The sequence below is a fragment of the Ambystoma mexicanum genome, chromosome 1q (assembly GCF_040938575.1).
Source record: "Ambystoma mexicanum isolate Mex_15411 chromosome 1q, UKY_AmexF1_1, whole genome shotgun sequence".
Taxonomy (NCBI): domain Eukaryota; kingdom Metazoa; phylum Chordata; class Amphibia; order Caudata; family Ambystomatidae; genus Ambystoma; species Ambystoma mexicanum.
This window is the reverse complement of record NC_090922.1, coordinates 1,316,370,831-1,316,386,378: the sequence shown is the minus strand read 5'-3', so window position 1 is coordinate 1,316,386,378 and position 15,548 is coordinate 1,316,370,831. Positions and strand designations below refer to the sequence as shown.

The 15,548-nt window shown below is 44.6% G+C and overlaps 1 protein-coding gene across 1 annotated transcript in view; it reads left to right on the top strand.

The window, feature by feature from the left end:
- The window catches only part of PODN (podocan), a 481,723-nt gene that overhangs the window by 136,277 nt on the left and 329,898 nt on the right, over window positions 1-15,548 (top strand). The window contains exon 2 of the mRNA XM_069642176.1: window positions 8,071-8,328. Within this exon, the coding sequence (XP_069498277.1) occupies window positions 8,071-8,328 (258 nt within the window). The remainder of the gene's footprint in view (window positions 1-8,070; window positions 8,329-15,548) is intronic.

The following is a 15,548-nucleotide window of genomic DNA, read 5'->3' as shown; positions in this document are numbered from 1 at the left end:
TTCAGATGCTGCGCGAAAGAAAGGGGGAGTTGGCGCAAGTTTTGATTTGTTGGCCATTCAATTGTTATGTGGGCTGAAAGTTGAGGGGGGTGGGGCAGAAAGAACTCCTTGGGGGAGGGTTTTTCTGGTGCCGGGGGCATGGCCCCTTTTGATGTGGGGGGAGGGAAGCACAATGGGGGAATGACACAGGAAAGGATGGGGTGGCGCTGTTTGCACAAGCAGGTCACCCCGGGGGAACAGGTATTGAGCCTGGAGGGGCATGGCCCCTGGGAGAAAGCGGGACCCCTGGAAAAGGGGCAAGGAGACGGTAGGGTCCAAGGGATAATTAGGGAGGAAATGGGTTATTTAATTATTTAATTGTTGGGGGAAAATGAAAATGAAAATGTTTAATTTATTTAATTGGTTGTTAAAATATTTCTTTAGTTTGTTAGGCCATGGAGCCAGTTAAGCGTTTTGATTGTAAGCTTTGGCCTGTCACATTAAAGCGACCTTTTCCACTTTTAAATGAGTCTGGGTTTTTGTGCAGTAAGCCAAAAAGTTAGTAAGACAACTAAACAATTCTATATTCGGCCGAGTTTTATTCCTTTTCCCATAGAGAAAAAGTCTTCAATGTAACACCCATAGTACAAAAACTGCTGGATTTGTAACAAATACGACACTAGTTGGGCACAAAGCATAGCATATGTGCCTTTTGCTAGTTTGCAGTAGATGGGTCCAGTAGTTTAAAAAAGAAAATTCGATGGAGAAGGGGGTGCCCCAAGGTCCCAGAAAACATTCACATATCTCCCATGGTGCTTTGCAATAGGGGGACTGATAGGTTTTTAGAAATGAAATCTGTATTTCCCAAGGGAATACTGAGCGATTGCCGTGAGAATACAGAGAGAAGACTAACATGAAAAGTGTTCAAAATTATATTTGAAGGGCGAAAAGGGTGTATTAATATAAGGCTACTAGTGGGGAGCGGGAAGAGGCGCTCATGTGCAATGAGTGAGTATGGGCTGGGCTCGAGGGGGCCTGTATGTGGGAGAAAATGTTTGACTTATCGGTAGAAATGGTGTGCAATTACCATTGAAATGGCACAACAATAAGTGATCGGAAAAAATTGGCAGCTGGTAAGGGGGAAAGTGAGGTAGGGATCTGAGGGGACCTAGAAAAGACACATGTTGAGTGCCAGTGAGGACTGAGTAGACTTTTCTTTTGTGTATTCTCATTATTGCAGTGATCGGTCATTGATATATGGCTTGGCTGGTGGGATCTGGATAAGTACTAGGGAGTGGGGTATCGGCCTCGGCCAGCAAGCAGGGGCCAACGGCCATGACCCGTGCCTTATCTCTTCAGTGTGGGCTATCAGTTGTTGCTTGCAGCACCTAGGAAGTACCAACTATTGCATTTGACTGCAGATCCGCACAGATAGGGAGGAAGGGAATATGACAATAGACACACAGGGGTGACATATGAGGAGGGACACACAGTGTATAGGTTATGCTAATCCTATGGCTATTCCCACCCTTGTCTGCCTCTCCATGCCCAAACCACCTCCTCATGGGAACTCTTTGAGCTGGCTCACTTTATTTCAGTACTAGCCATGTTGGTGGCGCTGTTAGATGAAGTTTATTCTAATCCCTATGGCTATTCCCACTCATTCCTGCCTCTCCCTCCGCCCCCTAAAACTCCTCTTCAATGGAACTCTTTGAGCTTCCTCGCTAAGGAATGCCTTTACAGTACGCAGTGGGTTCTTCAATCACTCCATACAGGTGCTTTATTCCCACCCATCTGCTCTTTTCTTCAAATATGACGATGTGAAAGAGCTTCTGCTTCACCTATCTCCAGAGATCTGCACTCGTTTGTACCCCGAGACCCGCGGGACACCGCTGTATTCACTTTTAAAAAAAAAAAACAGGCTCTGACCAAAGACACACACCTGATGAAAACCTGTGCTTTAGTCTAAAACACAACAACCCCTGAAACAAAATGATGTAAGCAATGTGAATATGAAATGCCTGCTTCAGACTAGGGCCGATTTGCAAGGAGCTCCGAAGAAAGCTGTGTGCTTCGTCCTTATCTCTCAAAAGCCATGCACTCCATGGGCAGTGTCATCGAAAAAGCGGCTGCTCTAAAAGCTCATTTGTCTGAATTTCACAGGTAAAATAGGCGGTCCAAGAAAATGCCTGGAAATTGGGATTATAAAAAGATGAACTGATATCCACTCCAGGGATGGATACATTGGGGGTCATTACGAGATCGCAGGTAGCCATGGTCCTATTAGTGCCATGGCTCCCTCCAAACCCGGGTCCGGGTCCGGTCTCACTGAATGGTGATTTTCCGGGACATTCTGACCTATGCGGACCCGGTAAGTCCCCATTCAGTAAACCATTCCCCATTCCCATTTGAGCCCCCATAGGGCTCAATGGGAATGTGGAAGGCGCTAATAACGGGCCCGCAAATTGCGGCCCCCTTATTAGCTCCAAGGTCCCTTAACAGGTCCCGCAAAGAACGGCTGGTCAGACAAGCCGTTCCTGCTGGGACCCGCTATGGGACCTCAGAATATGGCGGTAGGGGCTTAACGGCACCGCCATCCTTAACGGTGCCGTTAAGCCCCTACCGCCATACTCATAATGACCCCCATTGTCAGTAACTGTGATGTTTTTCAGAAAAAAAAACGTTGTATGTGAGTGACTGTGAAGAGTGGGTGCAGATATGGATATGGCTGTCCATATTGATCACTATGCCCAGTGTGGATGTAAGGGATACTTGTTTTTGATTTGCCTGTGTTAGATTGCTGCTCTTTGATTTATTCTTGATTTATGCAACATTTTTAAATTAAATACATAATTTTGCACTTTTGTAAATTGCATCCTCTGGATTCCTTCTCTCTGTGAAAACAGCCTACGCGGTACAACACTCCCTCCAGCCACGCCTGTTATCTAAAGGAGTCTGTGGGGCAAGACCAGCAATCTGGAAAGAGGGATTGCTCTGTCTTGGCGTGCCCCACTCCCTGCATTTTTGCCCTATTTTAGATGGAGTTATGTCAGTGAATTGTGAAATTGTTTTCATCGGTAAAAGTGATGGATAGAAAGTTTAAGGGGTTGCAAAACCAGACATGAAACACTGCAAGACGTTACTGCGGATGATGCGTCCACGCGCATTGTGTCCAGGTTTCAGTTGGACAACAGGAGACTTTCCTTGCTATCTTGCTGTTTTGTAGTTGTGTCATCCTACTTCAGAATGACACAATTATCGTTTATTATTTGGTGAAATACTGTATAGTAGGCAGAATTATCATGGCCGACATTAATGCAAGTTGTTCCTTCAGTTAAATTGTCTTGCTTGATATACACGCTTTAAAGGCGATAGGCATGTCGTGCTTAGTTTGGATATTAGGTGTCGCTATAAGGCAAAACTATTGCATTTGAGAACAGATGGGGAGAAATGGCATATGAGGAGGGACACAAAGCTTGTAGGTTTGGGTGTTTTCCCCATGCATTGACTGCCGATGGCCATGCTATTGCCTATGTCCATTCCCTCCCAGTTCCTGCCCCTCGCCGCCCAAAACACCTCCTTATGGGAACTCTATGAGCAGGCTTCATTCAAGCCTTAACATCAAACGTTGCACTCTATGTGCCAGACATCGTTTTTTCAAGACAGTCTTCTGAGAGCTAATGGCGTAATTGGAGTTGTAAACCCACTGCTAGTGTAATACAAATGTCAACCAGATCTGTCTTCAGCCACTCGATTTGGAAGCTCTCTGCATGTCCTTCATTGAAGTCCTGCTGTAAACAACAATTGGAAAAGCCAACAGTTTTGGCTTGTGTATAAGTGTTGGGCATTTGCTTGCCACTGCTATTTGATGCCCAGATACTCACACCATTTTTGGTATTGTTCGAAATTACTGAGGGCAAAAAGTCTGAAGCCCAAAAGTCGGACCCTTTTTTTTTTGCATATATATATATATATATATATATATATATATATATATATATATATATATATATATATATATATATATATATATATATATATGGGGCCAAGGGGTAAAGTTAATAAAAATGTTCAGGGTAAGGTGAGGGGTCTGTGGGGGTCTCCCCCCACATATATATATGTGACAAATGGGAAACAAAAAAAAATAATAAAAACATACTTTTGGGACTCAGACTTTTGGAATCGGTCATCTCACCTAGATCCCCATTTTTCACCTGCAACCATCAATGGCCAGTTAATACCACTTCAGCTTGTCTGGCAAGTGCCTTTCTCATGCCTATATAAAAGCCACAATAACTGACCTGGACTCCTTACCTATAGACCGTGCTGATGTTTCAAAATTTAAAGTAAAACTTTCAAAGAAATAAAATCAAACAAAAACAAGCTCAGGTTCAGAAGAACCAGAATAAATCATCAAGAAAGTTCCTTAGGGATAAGGGACTAGGCAATATGATAGAGGAGGATTGCCAGGAGGAGGTTGTGATATGGCAGTTAACCTCCTATTGTGGCTGTATCCATGGAAATAGTAGCTCAAGAGGTGTTTTCTCGCAGTCTTAATCCCAAGAAATGTAGGACTTGGAAATGGAGTTCAATTTATTGGATCAAATAGTAATCCGCTAGAGACTCCAACTCAGGGACCTGTACTAGCAAAAAGAAGGGATATAGTACACTCTGTAAATACGGGTTTGGGTCACCAAGGTACATCACTAGAATGAAATACCTTTATAAATAATGATATGCATACATTAAAGGGAAATGAATTCGTAAATGAAGGTGAAAGGTATGAAAATATTCAAGTAAATACCTCGCTAGTAATAGAAAAGAGAAGCCAGAAAACGAGGGCCTGGATGAAGCAGCTGTGAAACGGATAATAGAAAGTATGCTTGGGCCTATAAATAAAGATGCTTCACACTATGAAGGAGACAGGTATTCTTGTGAAAAGCCCAAAAGAAACAATACAGTTGGATGGGATGACTGCGAGTCTGCTTACATGGATAAAAAAAATTGATATACAGGGTAAAGGGAGTGGGCAAGATATTAAAAGTCAGGGAGGAGAAAATATTGGTGTACATGAGAGTAGAAGTATGAGGGGTGAAGGAAACGATGTTAGACAGCCTGTGTACCCTGATTCTCCCAGTCTTATAATGAGTTATCTGTTTGATGATGGTGTACCCTATTCCTTGAACAAATCTTATATTCTTTCTTTATTTGCTGATATTCAGAATTGAGTTTAATTTCATCAGCAGATATTTTATTAGTGGACTATATACATCGACAGAGGTATGATTATCTCTGACTTATTATACCCTCTCGTCTGGTAAGGTCTCTGCTGTTAAAAGAGGCGGGGGCATTGCAGAGAAGAGGGCTTGACATTACAAATTTCAATCTTTTACCCTGTCAGGCTGATGTGAGAAAAGATAATTATAAAGTTGGTGAGGGCCATGCTGAGACCTCTAAAAGGGAGTATTCTACTATTCAGGGACCTAAGGGTACAGAGGTCCAAGACTGGAGATGGCTGGCCTTGTTATTATGAGACTCAATTTCCCAATTAAAAACGTTGGGAAAACCGCTTTAGCTCTACAGGGCCTATGAGTTTACTCTCTTAGAACTCACGAGGCTACATACAACTACTACAGAATGAACAATTAATTGAGGAACTGTCCTGTTTTGATTTTATATTGTTACGGGAGACTTACGATAGAGGTAATTTAATGTGGGACGGTTTATGTCATCTGTGTGCATGCAACTGGGTGCCAGTGTGGACGTCCGAAAGGTGGACTATTCTTGGGTTATAGACAGGGGAAACAGATTAAGAAAGTGGCAGACTGGCAAATATCGAACTCAATGTTGATTACCACCTTTTGTTTTGAAGGTCATGGGGGGTTTCTTCATATGATGATAATACATGTATATTGGAACCCCTTAGACTACACAGACAAACAGCTAGAGGATGACTTATTAAGTCTGGGAGAACTAATCGACCAGTGGCTATAGGTGAATCAAGGGGGACAAATTGTTTTAGCAGAAGATCTAAATGCGGATTGCAATTTAGATCCATTGGAAGGGGAGGAATGGTGGCCTATGCAGAGGAATATGTACTTAAGGATGGTAATAAAAAACTTCGAAGATCGCTGTGGCTTACATTTGTGAATAGTTGGGGATTGGAGATGGTGGTTAACAACTCGCTGACTTGGAATGCAAGGGGGGCATCGTCAGTGATTGAAAATATTGAGAGGAAATGATTGGTACAATAACAAGACCATCATTCTATGTTCTAGAATACATTTTCAAGCAGTATCCTCTTGGAAATTTTATCCAGAACTAGAAGGGTATTTAAGTAAGTATCCCAGTAGATCGATCAGAAACTAAACTATGGGCCTCATTATGAGTAGGGCAGTAAGGGATACCGGGCAAAGTTAAGGAGACCAGTGCCGGTAATCCCTTACCAGGCGCTGTGGACGGGACCCGCTAAGGGACTCCAGAGCTAATAACGGTACCGCAAATTGCGGTACCGTTATTAGCGCCTTCCCATTGAGCCCTATGGGGTCTCAAATGGGAATGGGGAATGGCTTCTTCAATGGAGATTTACCGGTCCCGCAAAGGTCGGACTACACCGGTAAGTCCCCTTTGAACGAGACCGGTGCCGGTACCATTATTGGAGGCAGTCATGGCGCAAATAGCGCCATGACTACCTCCAATCTCGGAATGTGGCCCTATGTGTTTCAGGATGAACGTCATGTAGACACAAGAGATATTAAAAATTAGACACATGAATAGGTTTAATGAAAATTGTAGTCGCTTTTGAGGTATTGCAGGTGAAGAAGAGGGTTATAGGTTAAAGGATCGAATGAAAAGGATCGAATGACAAAAGGTTCGAGTCAAAAGGGGGATCCCCCCAAACCCCTGTTTTTGGTGTAAAAACCACTCTTTTTACCTATACGGAAGCCAAAAAAAAATATACATTTTAACAAAGGCATTCGCCCTTTTTTTCCGGTCCTTTTGACTCGAACCTTTTGTCATTCGATCCTTTGACTGGACACGGAGGAAGAGACCCTCCGGCACATATTGCTTGTATGCCCCTCACTTCTCCCACAGAGAATCTTATACTTCTCAAATTTTGTGAATTCTGTCTCCTTAGTTAATAGAGAGTTACTGTGGTCTCAGATGCTTCATGGTAATGAAATTGCACTGAACATTAGATTGATTGCTTTTCTGAAAAACGTGGGTGAATTAATGTGAAGAGAGTAGGAGGCTACACTTAGCAATGATTATGTTCTTATTAGTAAATATTAATATATGTAAAGTTTTGAAAACCTGACATGAATGTATTTTGAACGATAATTCTGCATATGATAGGTTAGTTTTGGCAATGTTATTACATTTTTAAATTATTGTATTTTAATGAGAGTATTAAAGGAAGTTAATTGTATTGTTCTTTTTTTGTATACTTAATTTATTTCTGAATTATTAAGTGTCTAAATGTTATAATATGTCTATATCATTGTTTGTGCGATTTTGTAAAGGTTTAAATAAACCAAGAACAAATAAATACAAATAAAAAAATAAAAATAAGAGCCCAAACTGTTGGTATTGTCAATGTTTCTTTAGTTTGGGATATTAGTTGACAGACACACGTACACACCAATCACGTATGAGGAGGGACTCAAAGAAGATATTTGCCCACCCATTGACTGCCCATGCTAATCCATATGGCCATTCCCGCCCAGTGCCCGCGCTTCCGCACCCAAAACTCCTCCTCATGAGATCTCTTTCAGCTCCCTCTCATACCTTACCATCAAACTTTGCACTGAAAGTGCTTGCCAGTGTTTTTCCAACACAGTACCGCTGCCTTTCCCATGGCTGCACCAAAGCCCACGCTATTGTTTTAAGTCATTGCAGCAACACAGACAGTGGCTAGGGCTGAGGGCTCTGGAATGATCTCATGTTGCCTGTTTCATAATATTCTACATGAGGTTTTTATAACATGGATGCCCAGGGTTACCAATGGAGCAAATATCGGTTTGACTTTGTGTACTGTAAATGCTCCTGAGACATGCGCGCTGAAATGCGATCTTTCGCTCTTTTTCACAGAGGAAAATGATGCAACGGTGTGAATCGCTACTTGTTGCACTGCTGCTGCTGCACTGCTGCAATGAGAGGTCTGCGGAGCCAGAAGAAGACATGGATTACTATGAAGCAACCTGGCAGCTGCCAGACCTTTCCCCGCCAGTTGCCAGATGCCCGAAGCAGTGCAGCTGCTCGCAGGAGGCCACTGTGGACTGTGGAGGAGTGGACCTGAAAGAGTTTCCCGCCAATTTACCCGAACTCACCAGCCAACTGTCTTTACAGGTGAGCACTCTGTTGTTTGTAGATTAACTTGTAGACTGAATATTTTGTAATGAAATGTATGCATACACTTCACTCGCCTGCATGATCTAGGTATTCAAGACTTCTAAGCCATTGCAAGTCATTTGAGCCTGGCTAGTATGGCGGTGCCTTTCTACGCACCTGATAATATGCAGGGGCTTGATTCACATTATTTATTTATTTTAATTTTTGGTACGCGCCAGCTCGCCCAAAGGCCTTAGGTCGCACACGAAACAGACAAGACAGTTAGCAGGTGAGAGATACAGCAAACAGAGAAATCTAGGTAAGGGGTGCATTGAAGGGGAAGGTTTTCAGCTTCCTCTTAAATTCTGTGAGAGAAAGAATCTTTTTCAATTCAAGCGGGGTGGCATTCCAAGTGGCAGGGGCCAGAATATCAAAATTCCACATTGGTTTCCACTGGAGCAGATAAGGAGATGCTCTGGGCACACAGGTGTATTCCGACTGCCTTAAACCTTATTCACAACCCCTAAAACTGGAGACAACGTTGGACCACCTGCCGCAACACTGAGAGACTCCTGTTCAAATTGTGCTTTACAAAGATTTTCTCAGAGGAATCTCAGAGCAGGAGCACCTCTGAGATATTGGGAGCATTTCCTGTTGCGGATCTATGTGCACTATATGCGCATTTGCCATTGCCTGCACCTCAGCCACAGCAGCGGCAGCGTGTCGTGGAAGCTCTAAAAGACGTTCAGAGGATTCCAGGGAGGCTGCCATTTATTTTGGACTTGCAATTCAAACTCTGTGGTGGAATGTCACTCCAGAAGCAGTAAGAACACTGGGTGCCAGCCTATACTATGAAATGCACATTAGGGTCAAAAGAGGACTGGCATGTTGTATACTTTGTCCTTACACTGTGGTTACCAAATGGATTGGTGCATGGGTTCTGCCATTGGCTGAGAGGTCCTAATGACTGCAGGTGCCACTAACTTCAAGGTGTGAAACTGTTCACCTGTGTAGTGGGGTCCTGTACATACTGACATCCGGTGATTGGAGGCACGAAAGAGTTATTATTGGTTGGAGGCATGATCGCTCACCACTACGTCACGCTGCATTAATTCATATGAAGATGCTACACAACACTATTGATGGTGTCTCCACATGCAAGAGTCACATGGCTGTTCCTTGGATTATTGTTGCCTACCACTGGAGTTCCCCATTATAGTCACCACATGGGCAGTGGATACTGTGGGAACGCTGAGGGGGGAGCGGAGTCACACTCTGTTGGTATGTACTCATGCGCAGTGCATGGATCAATGCATGCTGGGACGCTACAGGCCGCTTCCCATTCACATCGAAGGAAGGCCACTTCAATAAAAGTTCATTCAATTTAGTATGGCGCCACTTTACTCATGCTTCAAACGTTATAAAATTGATTTATTGGTGATCAATACTTCTTGCATTTGCGTCTTCCCCTGCTGGGCCTGCTTATCCTATTTCATCCGCTTTAACACTTATTTTGGTTTTGAGACACCTTTGGTTGAGCGTGCTTTGCAAAGCATAGGTGCCACAGTGCGCGGTAGTGGTGTGTAGGAGGCTCGTGTGCCAGGGTTATCGAGAAACATGCGGCATATGTCATCAACATCTGCCTTTGTATCTCTCTTTGGTGAAGTGACCAGTCCTTGGGATCGGTGGTTTGCTTCTTTGATGATATAGCATTTATAACGCGCCTATACACAAGTGTTTCAAGGCGCGGCGAGACAATGGAGGGGGAACAGAGGGAGGACAGAGACAATGATCCTACTAGGCCAGGTGTCATTCAGATCACGCAAGAGCAAGGTAGAGGGAAAGGGAAAAAGTGCGGGGGCGTGGGGGAGGGGACAGCGAAGTATATGGGATAAATAGAATACTTAAAAGCAATAAGTAAAAAGTGCGACCAGCTGGTGGCAAGTGCAAGGGTAAGTGCAGACATCAGGTGTCAAGTGCTGGTAGGGGACTGCAGGGATACAGAAAACAGTCCCCAAGTGCGGGGTTTGCCAGGGAGGCAGTGCAGGTGTGCAACTGGCGGGGGGAAGGGACCTGGGCCCGAGATCAGAGGGTGACCAGTTAACCAATGCAGTTCCAGTTTCAGCCAGGAGTTCAGCAGGGGAGAGGAGGAGAGAAAGCAGAAGCAAAGAGGAAGGTTTTGAGGTGCTTCCCGGTACCGGAGATGGTTCTCCTCAAGTTTCAGGGAGGCAGGGAGTTAGGGAGTCAGGAAGTCAGGGAGGCAGGAAGGCAGGGAAACAGGGAGGCTGTTCCAGGGGAGGCCCCAGGTGAAGAGAGAGATCTACCACCAACTTGTTGCTTGGAGAAGCGACTGACCCTGAGGGAGTTGTAGGTGGATAAGCAAAGAGCTTGAGAGGGAAGATATTTAGGAAGAGCGAGTTGAAGGTATTGAGGTCCCAGAACCCATGTGTTCCTAAATGAGAACAAGAGAAGAGGTTTAATGCTGATCAGATAGTGGGCTGTGCTTTATCATGGTGTTGGCACTGTGGCCTGAGACAACATTCTGGTGTGTGGAATGGGGCACAGCTGGCCCTGAGAGGAGTGTTTCCAGATATGGAAAGACTTTGCAAACACTGTAGGCACAATTCAGCCACTAAACGAACATTGTATTGGATTCAATTTTAAATTTGTGGGCAGATGAAAGGGGCATCCGTGGCCAACTATATTGTAGCCTGAATGGGTTAATTGCTGGGGCAGGTACAAACGGATACTAGAGGAATTCCTTAGTGACCACTCAATGATGAAAATGCTGAACGCAATGTTGCAAGAGTGGTCATGGCGGGTGAAGTAGCCCAAACTTCAGGAGGTCATCAGTTTAGCTAGAATCATTGGACTGGCAAGTAAATGTGAGAAAATTGTAGCAGTTTAGACAAACAAGTCACACAAGGTTCAGGTGAGGTTCCCAATAAATTCTCAGGTAACAGCCAAGTGTCCAACAGAATGGGTGGTGTGCTGTGATATCCAAAATATCAATAAGAACATGTACTATAGTTATTTATTTTATTGGTAGAACGCGTAGACGCCTGTAGGCATAACAGCGCTAGACAAGACAAAAATACACAAATACAAAAGAAGTCAAGGTGAATATATCAGGTTTGTGCACATCCCGGAGGAATAACGGTTAGTAGAAAGTTAGGTTTTAAGTTCATGTTTGAAGGTCGAGAGGCTGGTACATGCTCTTTAATCCATGGGCAGGGCATTCCAGCATCTGGGTGCAGAGTGTAGAAAAGATCCCTGGGCATCTATGGCCAACTTAGAGGGTGGACATTGAAAAAGATGGGAGTTATTCGATCGAAGTACTCCGTGCGAGTGAAGCCAGCAAATTCTCTTGGCCAAGTAGTGTGGGCATTTGCCCTCGAGACATTTGTGAGTAATACAGAGGGTACGATAGGGGACTCTGCTCTCCACTGGGAGCCATGATGGCTGAGCAAGAATTTGGGCAACTGTGGGAAGACTGACCCTATGCTAGAGAGAGTATCCGAGGACAGAAAGAAAGCTCTGTGGTGTATTACGAGAGGGCAGGTGTGGAAATCAAAATGCTGCTTGAAGAAGAGTCAGAAGCAATACAATGGTAGACTAAGGGTCGGTGCACTAACCCCGAGACCCACCACATCTTGGCTCAGAGGTGTTTCAGTCATGAATGTAATATACATCAAACGGACTAGTGTACCTCCTTCCACTCTATAATGAGAGCAATAGCTGAGGGCAGGCTGTGCTCCCCAGGGACGGGAATCAGTAGCATAAGCTTTCAAAGAATAATATTGTGATGAGAACCAACACAAAATGAATGGTTCCTTTAGAAGAGTCTTGGATAGGTTAGGATCATTGGACCTAACTGGTCTCTGGGACCCAAGGGAAGGCCATGGAGTCTGGTACCTCTAATAATGATAATATTAATAATATAGGGTTATTATAAAGAGCTCTGTGCCAGACTCCTCTAGCTTCTATGAGCTGTAATAACAGGTCCTATTGCTGGCCCATTTTGGATGGTACTTTATTTTTCGACTTAGTTAGGTTGACAGTCTATGTTGTCCCTGCCGTGGGATTTAAACTTGCTACGTACAGGCTGCTCTCATGTTAGAGACCAACTTTTTAGATATCCACCTTTGACAAAATCCCTGGGAAACGGCACTGCAGAACAATTTCACTATCTAAGTCTCTGTTTAGAAGAATGAACTGCATCAAGCAAGTCCTTTTATTTGCTTCTAAGGATTCGAGACACGTTCGAAGTTGACAGGTCGCCTTGAGGGGATTTGAACACTGTGGCATTGAATTATTAATTGGGGATGGCTCGATGCCTTGAGGGAATGTGGGCTCGGTAGTGGTAGGTTGAGTCAGTACAGCAGTCTCTTTGCGTGTCACACAAGGTAGCAGAAACTGAACATTTTGTACCAGCATCTCGTTTTGGCAAGCTAATTGAAAAGGCTCAAACAGCATAGACAGCTTCATCAGGATGTCCTCACTAGCTTTCTGGGTAGGCTCGATAAGCGCAGTGGAGGCAAACGTGTTGAAGGTGGTTATGTGCATGAGGTATAAGCTCAATAGGGGATCTGATGGTGACAGAATGTCTCGAAACAGGCTCAAAGACTTATTGATGTGTGCTGAGCAGTAGCAATGGAAGAGGTAATGCCTCTCGGCTTACAAGAGGGTGTGGGAGACATACAGAAACCCTCACAGAGCTGGAGCTCTCATCTGCACTCCTTATCCAGGAGGAGGTATGTTTGGGCTCTTACATGTTCCTGTGCACTGTCCCCACTCTGGGTACCTAAGTGCCCTGGTCAATGGGCCCACAGGGCAGATAGGCTCGAATATTATTCTTTCAGCAGTGTCCAATGTATCCTCAGTAATATGAGCGGAAGGGTCTTTTTCCTTCCCTGGATCACCTGTCATCAACCCTATGGGACATAGAATTCCAACAGGTAACAAAACGAGTGTGCAGACGGGGATCCTCCTTTAGTTCCAGGCAATTCATAGCACTGTTGGCTTCCAACCCTAAACCTGAAATCCTTCCAGGGCAACTTTTTCGTGAAATGCACACTCTTTTTCAGCAGTTCTTGGAGGCCATAGCTCATAGAAGAGTCACTAGTCGACAGAGCAAAGCATGGTGGGAAAAACAAAATGGAACAGCCTACCACTTCACATCCGCACTGCACCTTCCAGTACCACTTTCTGAAAGAGCCTAAAAACATACCTGTTTCCTCGTGCATAATTTAGCCCCTTCACAACCTTTGCTACTGCTTGCCTATCCTCATCTTCCTGTCCTCGCCTGAGAACATTTGTAAACGTTGGTTTCTCCTGCCTCCTTTTGAACGTTTAATCCTTGAAGGGTGCTCTGCTCGCTCGGAGCCTGGGTAGTACCAACACTGAACAAAAGTTCAAATAAAATATAATAGATACAGATCTGCACGCTGATTTAGCTCTGCCCTTGTCCCCGCAGCCTTGCGAACAAAGTCCCTCTGCCTGCATAGCCTGATTATCTCCAGCCAAGCAGGGCAAGGAGTTGTTATGGGTTCACACCAACCTTTGGAAATCATCATTCCCACATGTTGGGGAGGTGTGAAAGTCTCACTTGAATACAGAAGGTTTCCTGTGTGGGGTTGAAACCGAGTGCTGTCATTTCAGAAGAGGAAACGCTTTCTTGCAGACGCTGCTTAAAAGCATTGAGAGTGAGATAGGTCAATAACTTAAAGTCCAATGAAAGCTAAATGTACTATGATATGATATATGATATGATATGATATGGTATTTGTAACGCGCCTATACACAGGTGTTTCAAGGCGCGACGAGGCAGGGAGGGGAGGAACAAGGGGAGACAGACAACGATCCTACTAGGCCAGGTGTCATTCAGATCGCGCAAGTGCAGGGGTGGGGGAGGGGGAAAAGTGCAAGGGGAAGGGGAGGGGGGGAAGTGCAGTACAAGGTAAGTGGCGTAAAGTAATAATTAAATAGGGCCAGCTGGTGGCAAGTGCAAGGTAAGTGCAGAACAAGTGCTGGGGAAGGGGGGGGGGCTGTAGGGATACAGAGACAGTCCCGCAGTGCAGAGGGGTTCCAGGGCATCAGTGCAAGTGGAGAGTGGCTGGGCCCAGGGCCGAGGCCGTTTAGAGAGGTCCAGTTGCAGGATCAGTGCAGTTTCAGTGAAGAATATTAGCTGTTCAGCAGGGGAGAGGGAGAGAGAAAGCAGAAGCAAAGAGGAAGGTTTTGAGGTGCTTCCGGAACCGGAGATGGTTCTCCTCGAGTTTCAGGGAGGCAGGAAGGCTGTTCCAGAGGGAGGCCCCTGCCGCGGAGAGAGATCTACCCCCAGCTCGTTGCTTCGAGAAGCGGCTGACCCTAACTGGTGCATTGACACCAAGTATAAGAGTACATTGAAGATAACAATGAGGTTTCCCATAGCGTTATACACACTGGAATAAACCCCATTGCTGCCAGGCACATGTAGACCTTAGCAGACTTTTCTGATTCATAACATACTCTTTCCAACTCCATGCTTTAGCAGCAATAGTTTATCCTATATTGTTAGTCCATCTGCCTAGTACTACAGGGGCTCTTTAAAGAGAAATTACATGGCAAACTGCAAAAAATGCTCTCTATGTGCAGATTTGGAGTGATATGTAACCTTTCAGCCTTTGAACACACAGAATATCTGTTTAGCAGGGCACACTTTCTTGCAGAGAAGTCACCTTTACATTGTGCAACAAAAACAAAACGAATTTGGAAAATCCACCTTTGCAGGTAGCATTCTTTCACAGCCCAATTGAAGTGCTGGGGTTAGAGTAGGCCAAAATGACATATCAACTGTATGTGGTGAAGACAGGGTCATGTGTAGTGATTTATGAGGACTAATGTGCCCCTAGGGTAGTGCTGGGACTGGGGAAACCCTGCTGATTTTCAGCATTAATGGGGAATTTCCCAAGGAAACATTGCCAGTCATATCCAGTGATGATTTGGGAACATATGGGATCATGCGCTGAGAAACCGATGTCTTTATTGATCTCAATATTCGTGGCGAGAGTGTGTACATGAGTTTCTTTACTGAAAAGCAGTGTGTGGTTACATTGATGATTGAAAGATTTAACTTTTATTTGTCTCACTATTGCACCAGCATTGGAAGGGCTGATCAATTTGGAAATGTTTGTAAAGGAGGCCCCTGATAAGGAGGGGGGGACTTGTGCAGGGACCTGGTGTTACCACTACGTTACGCA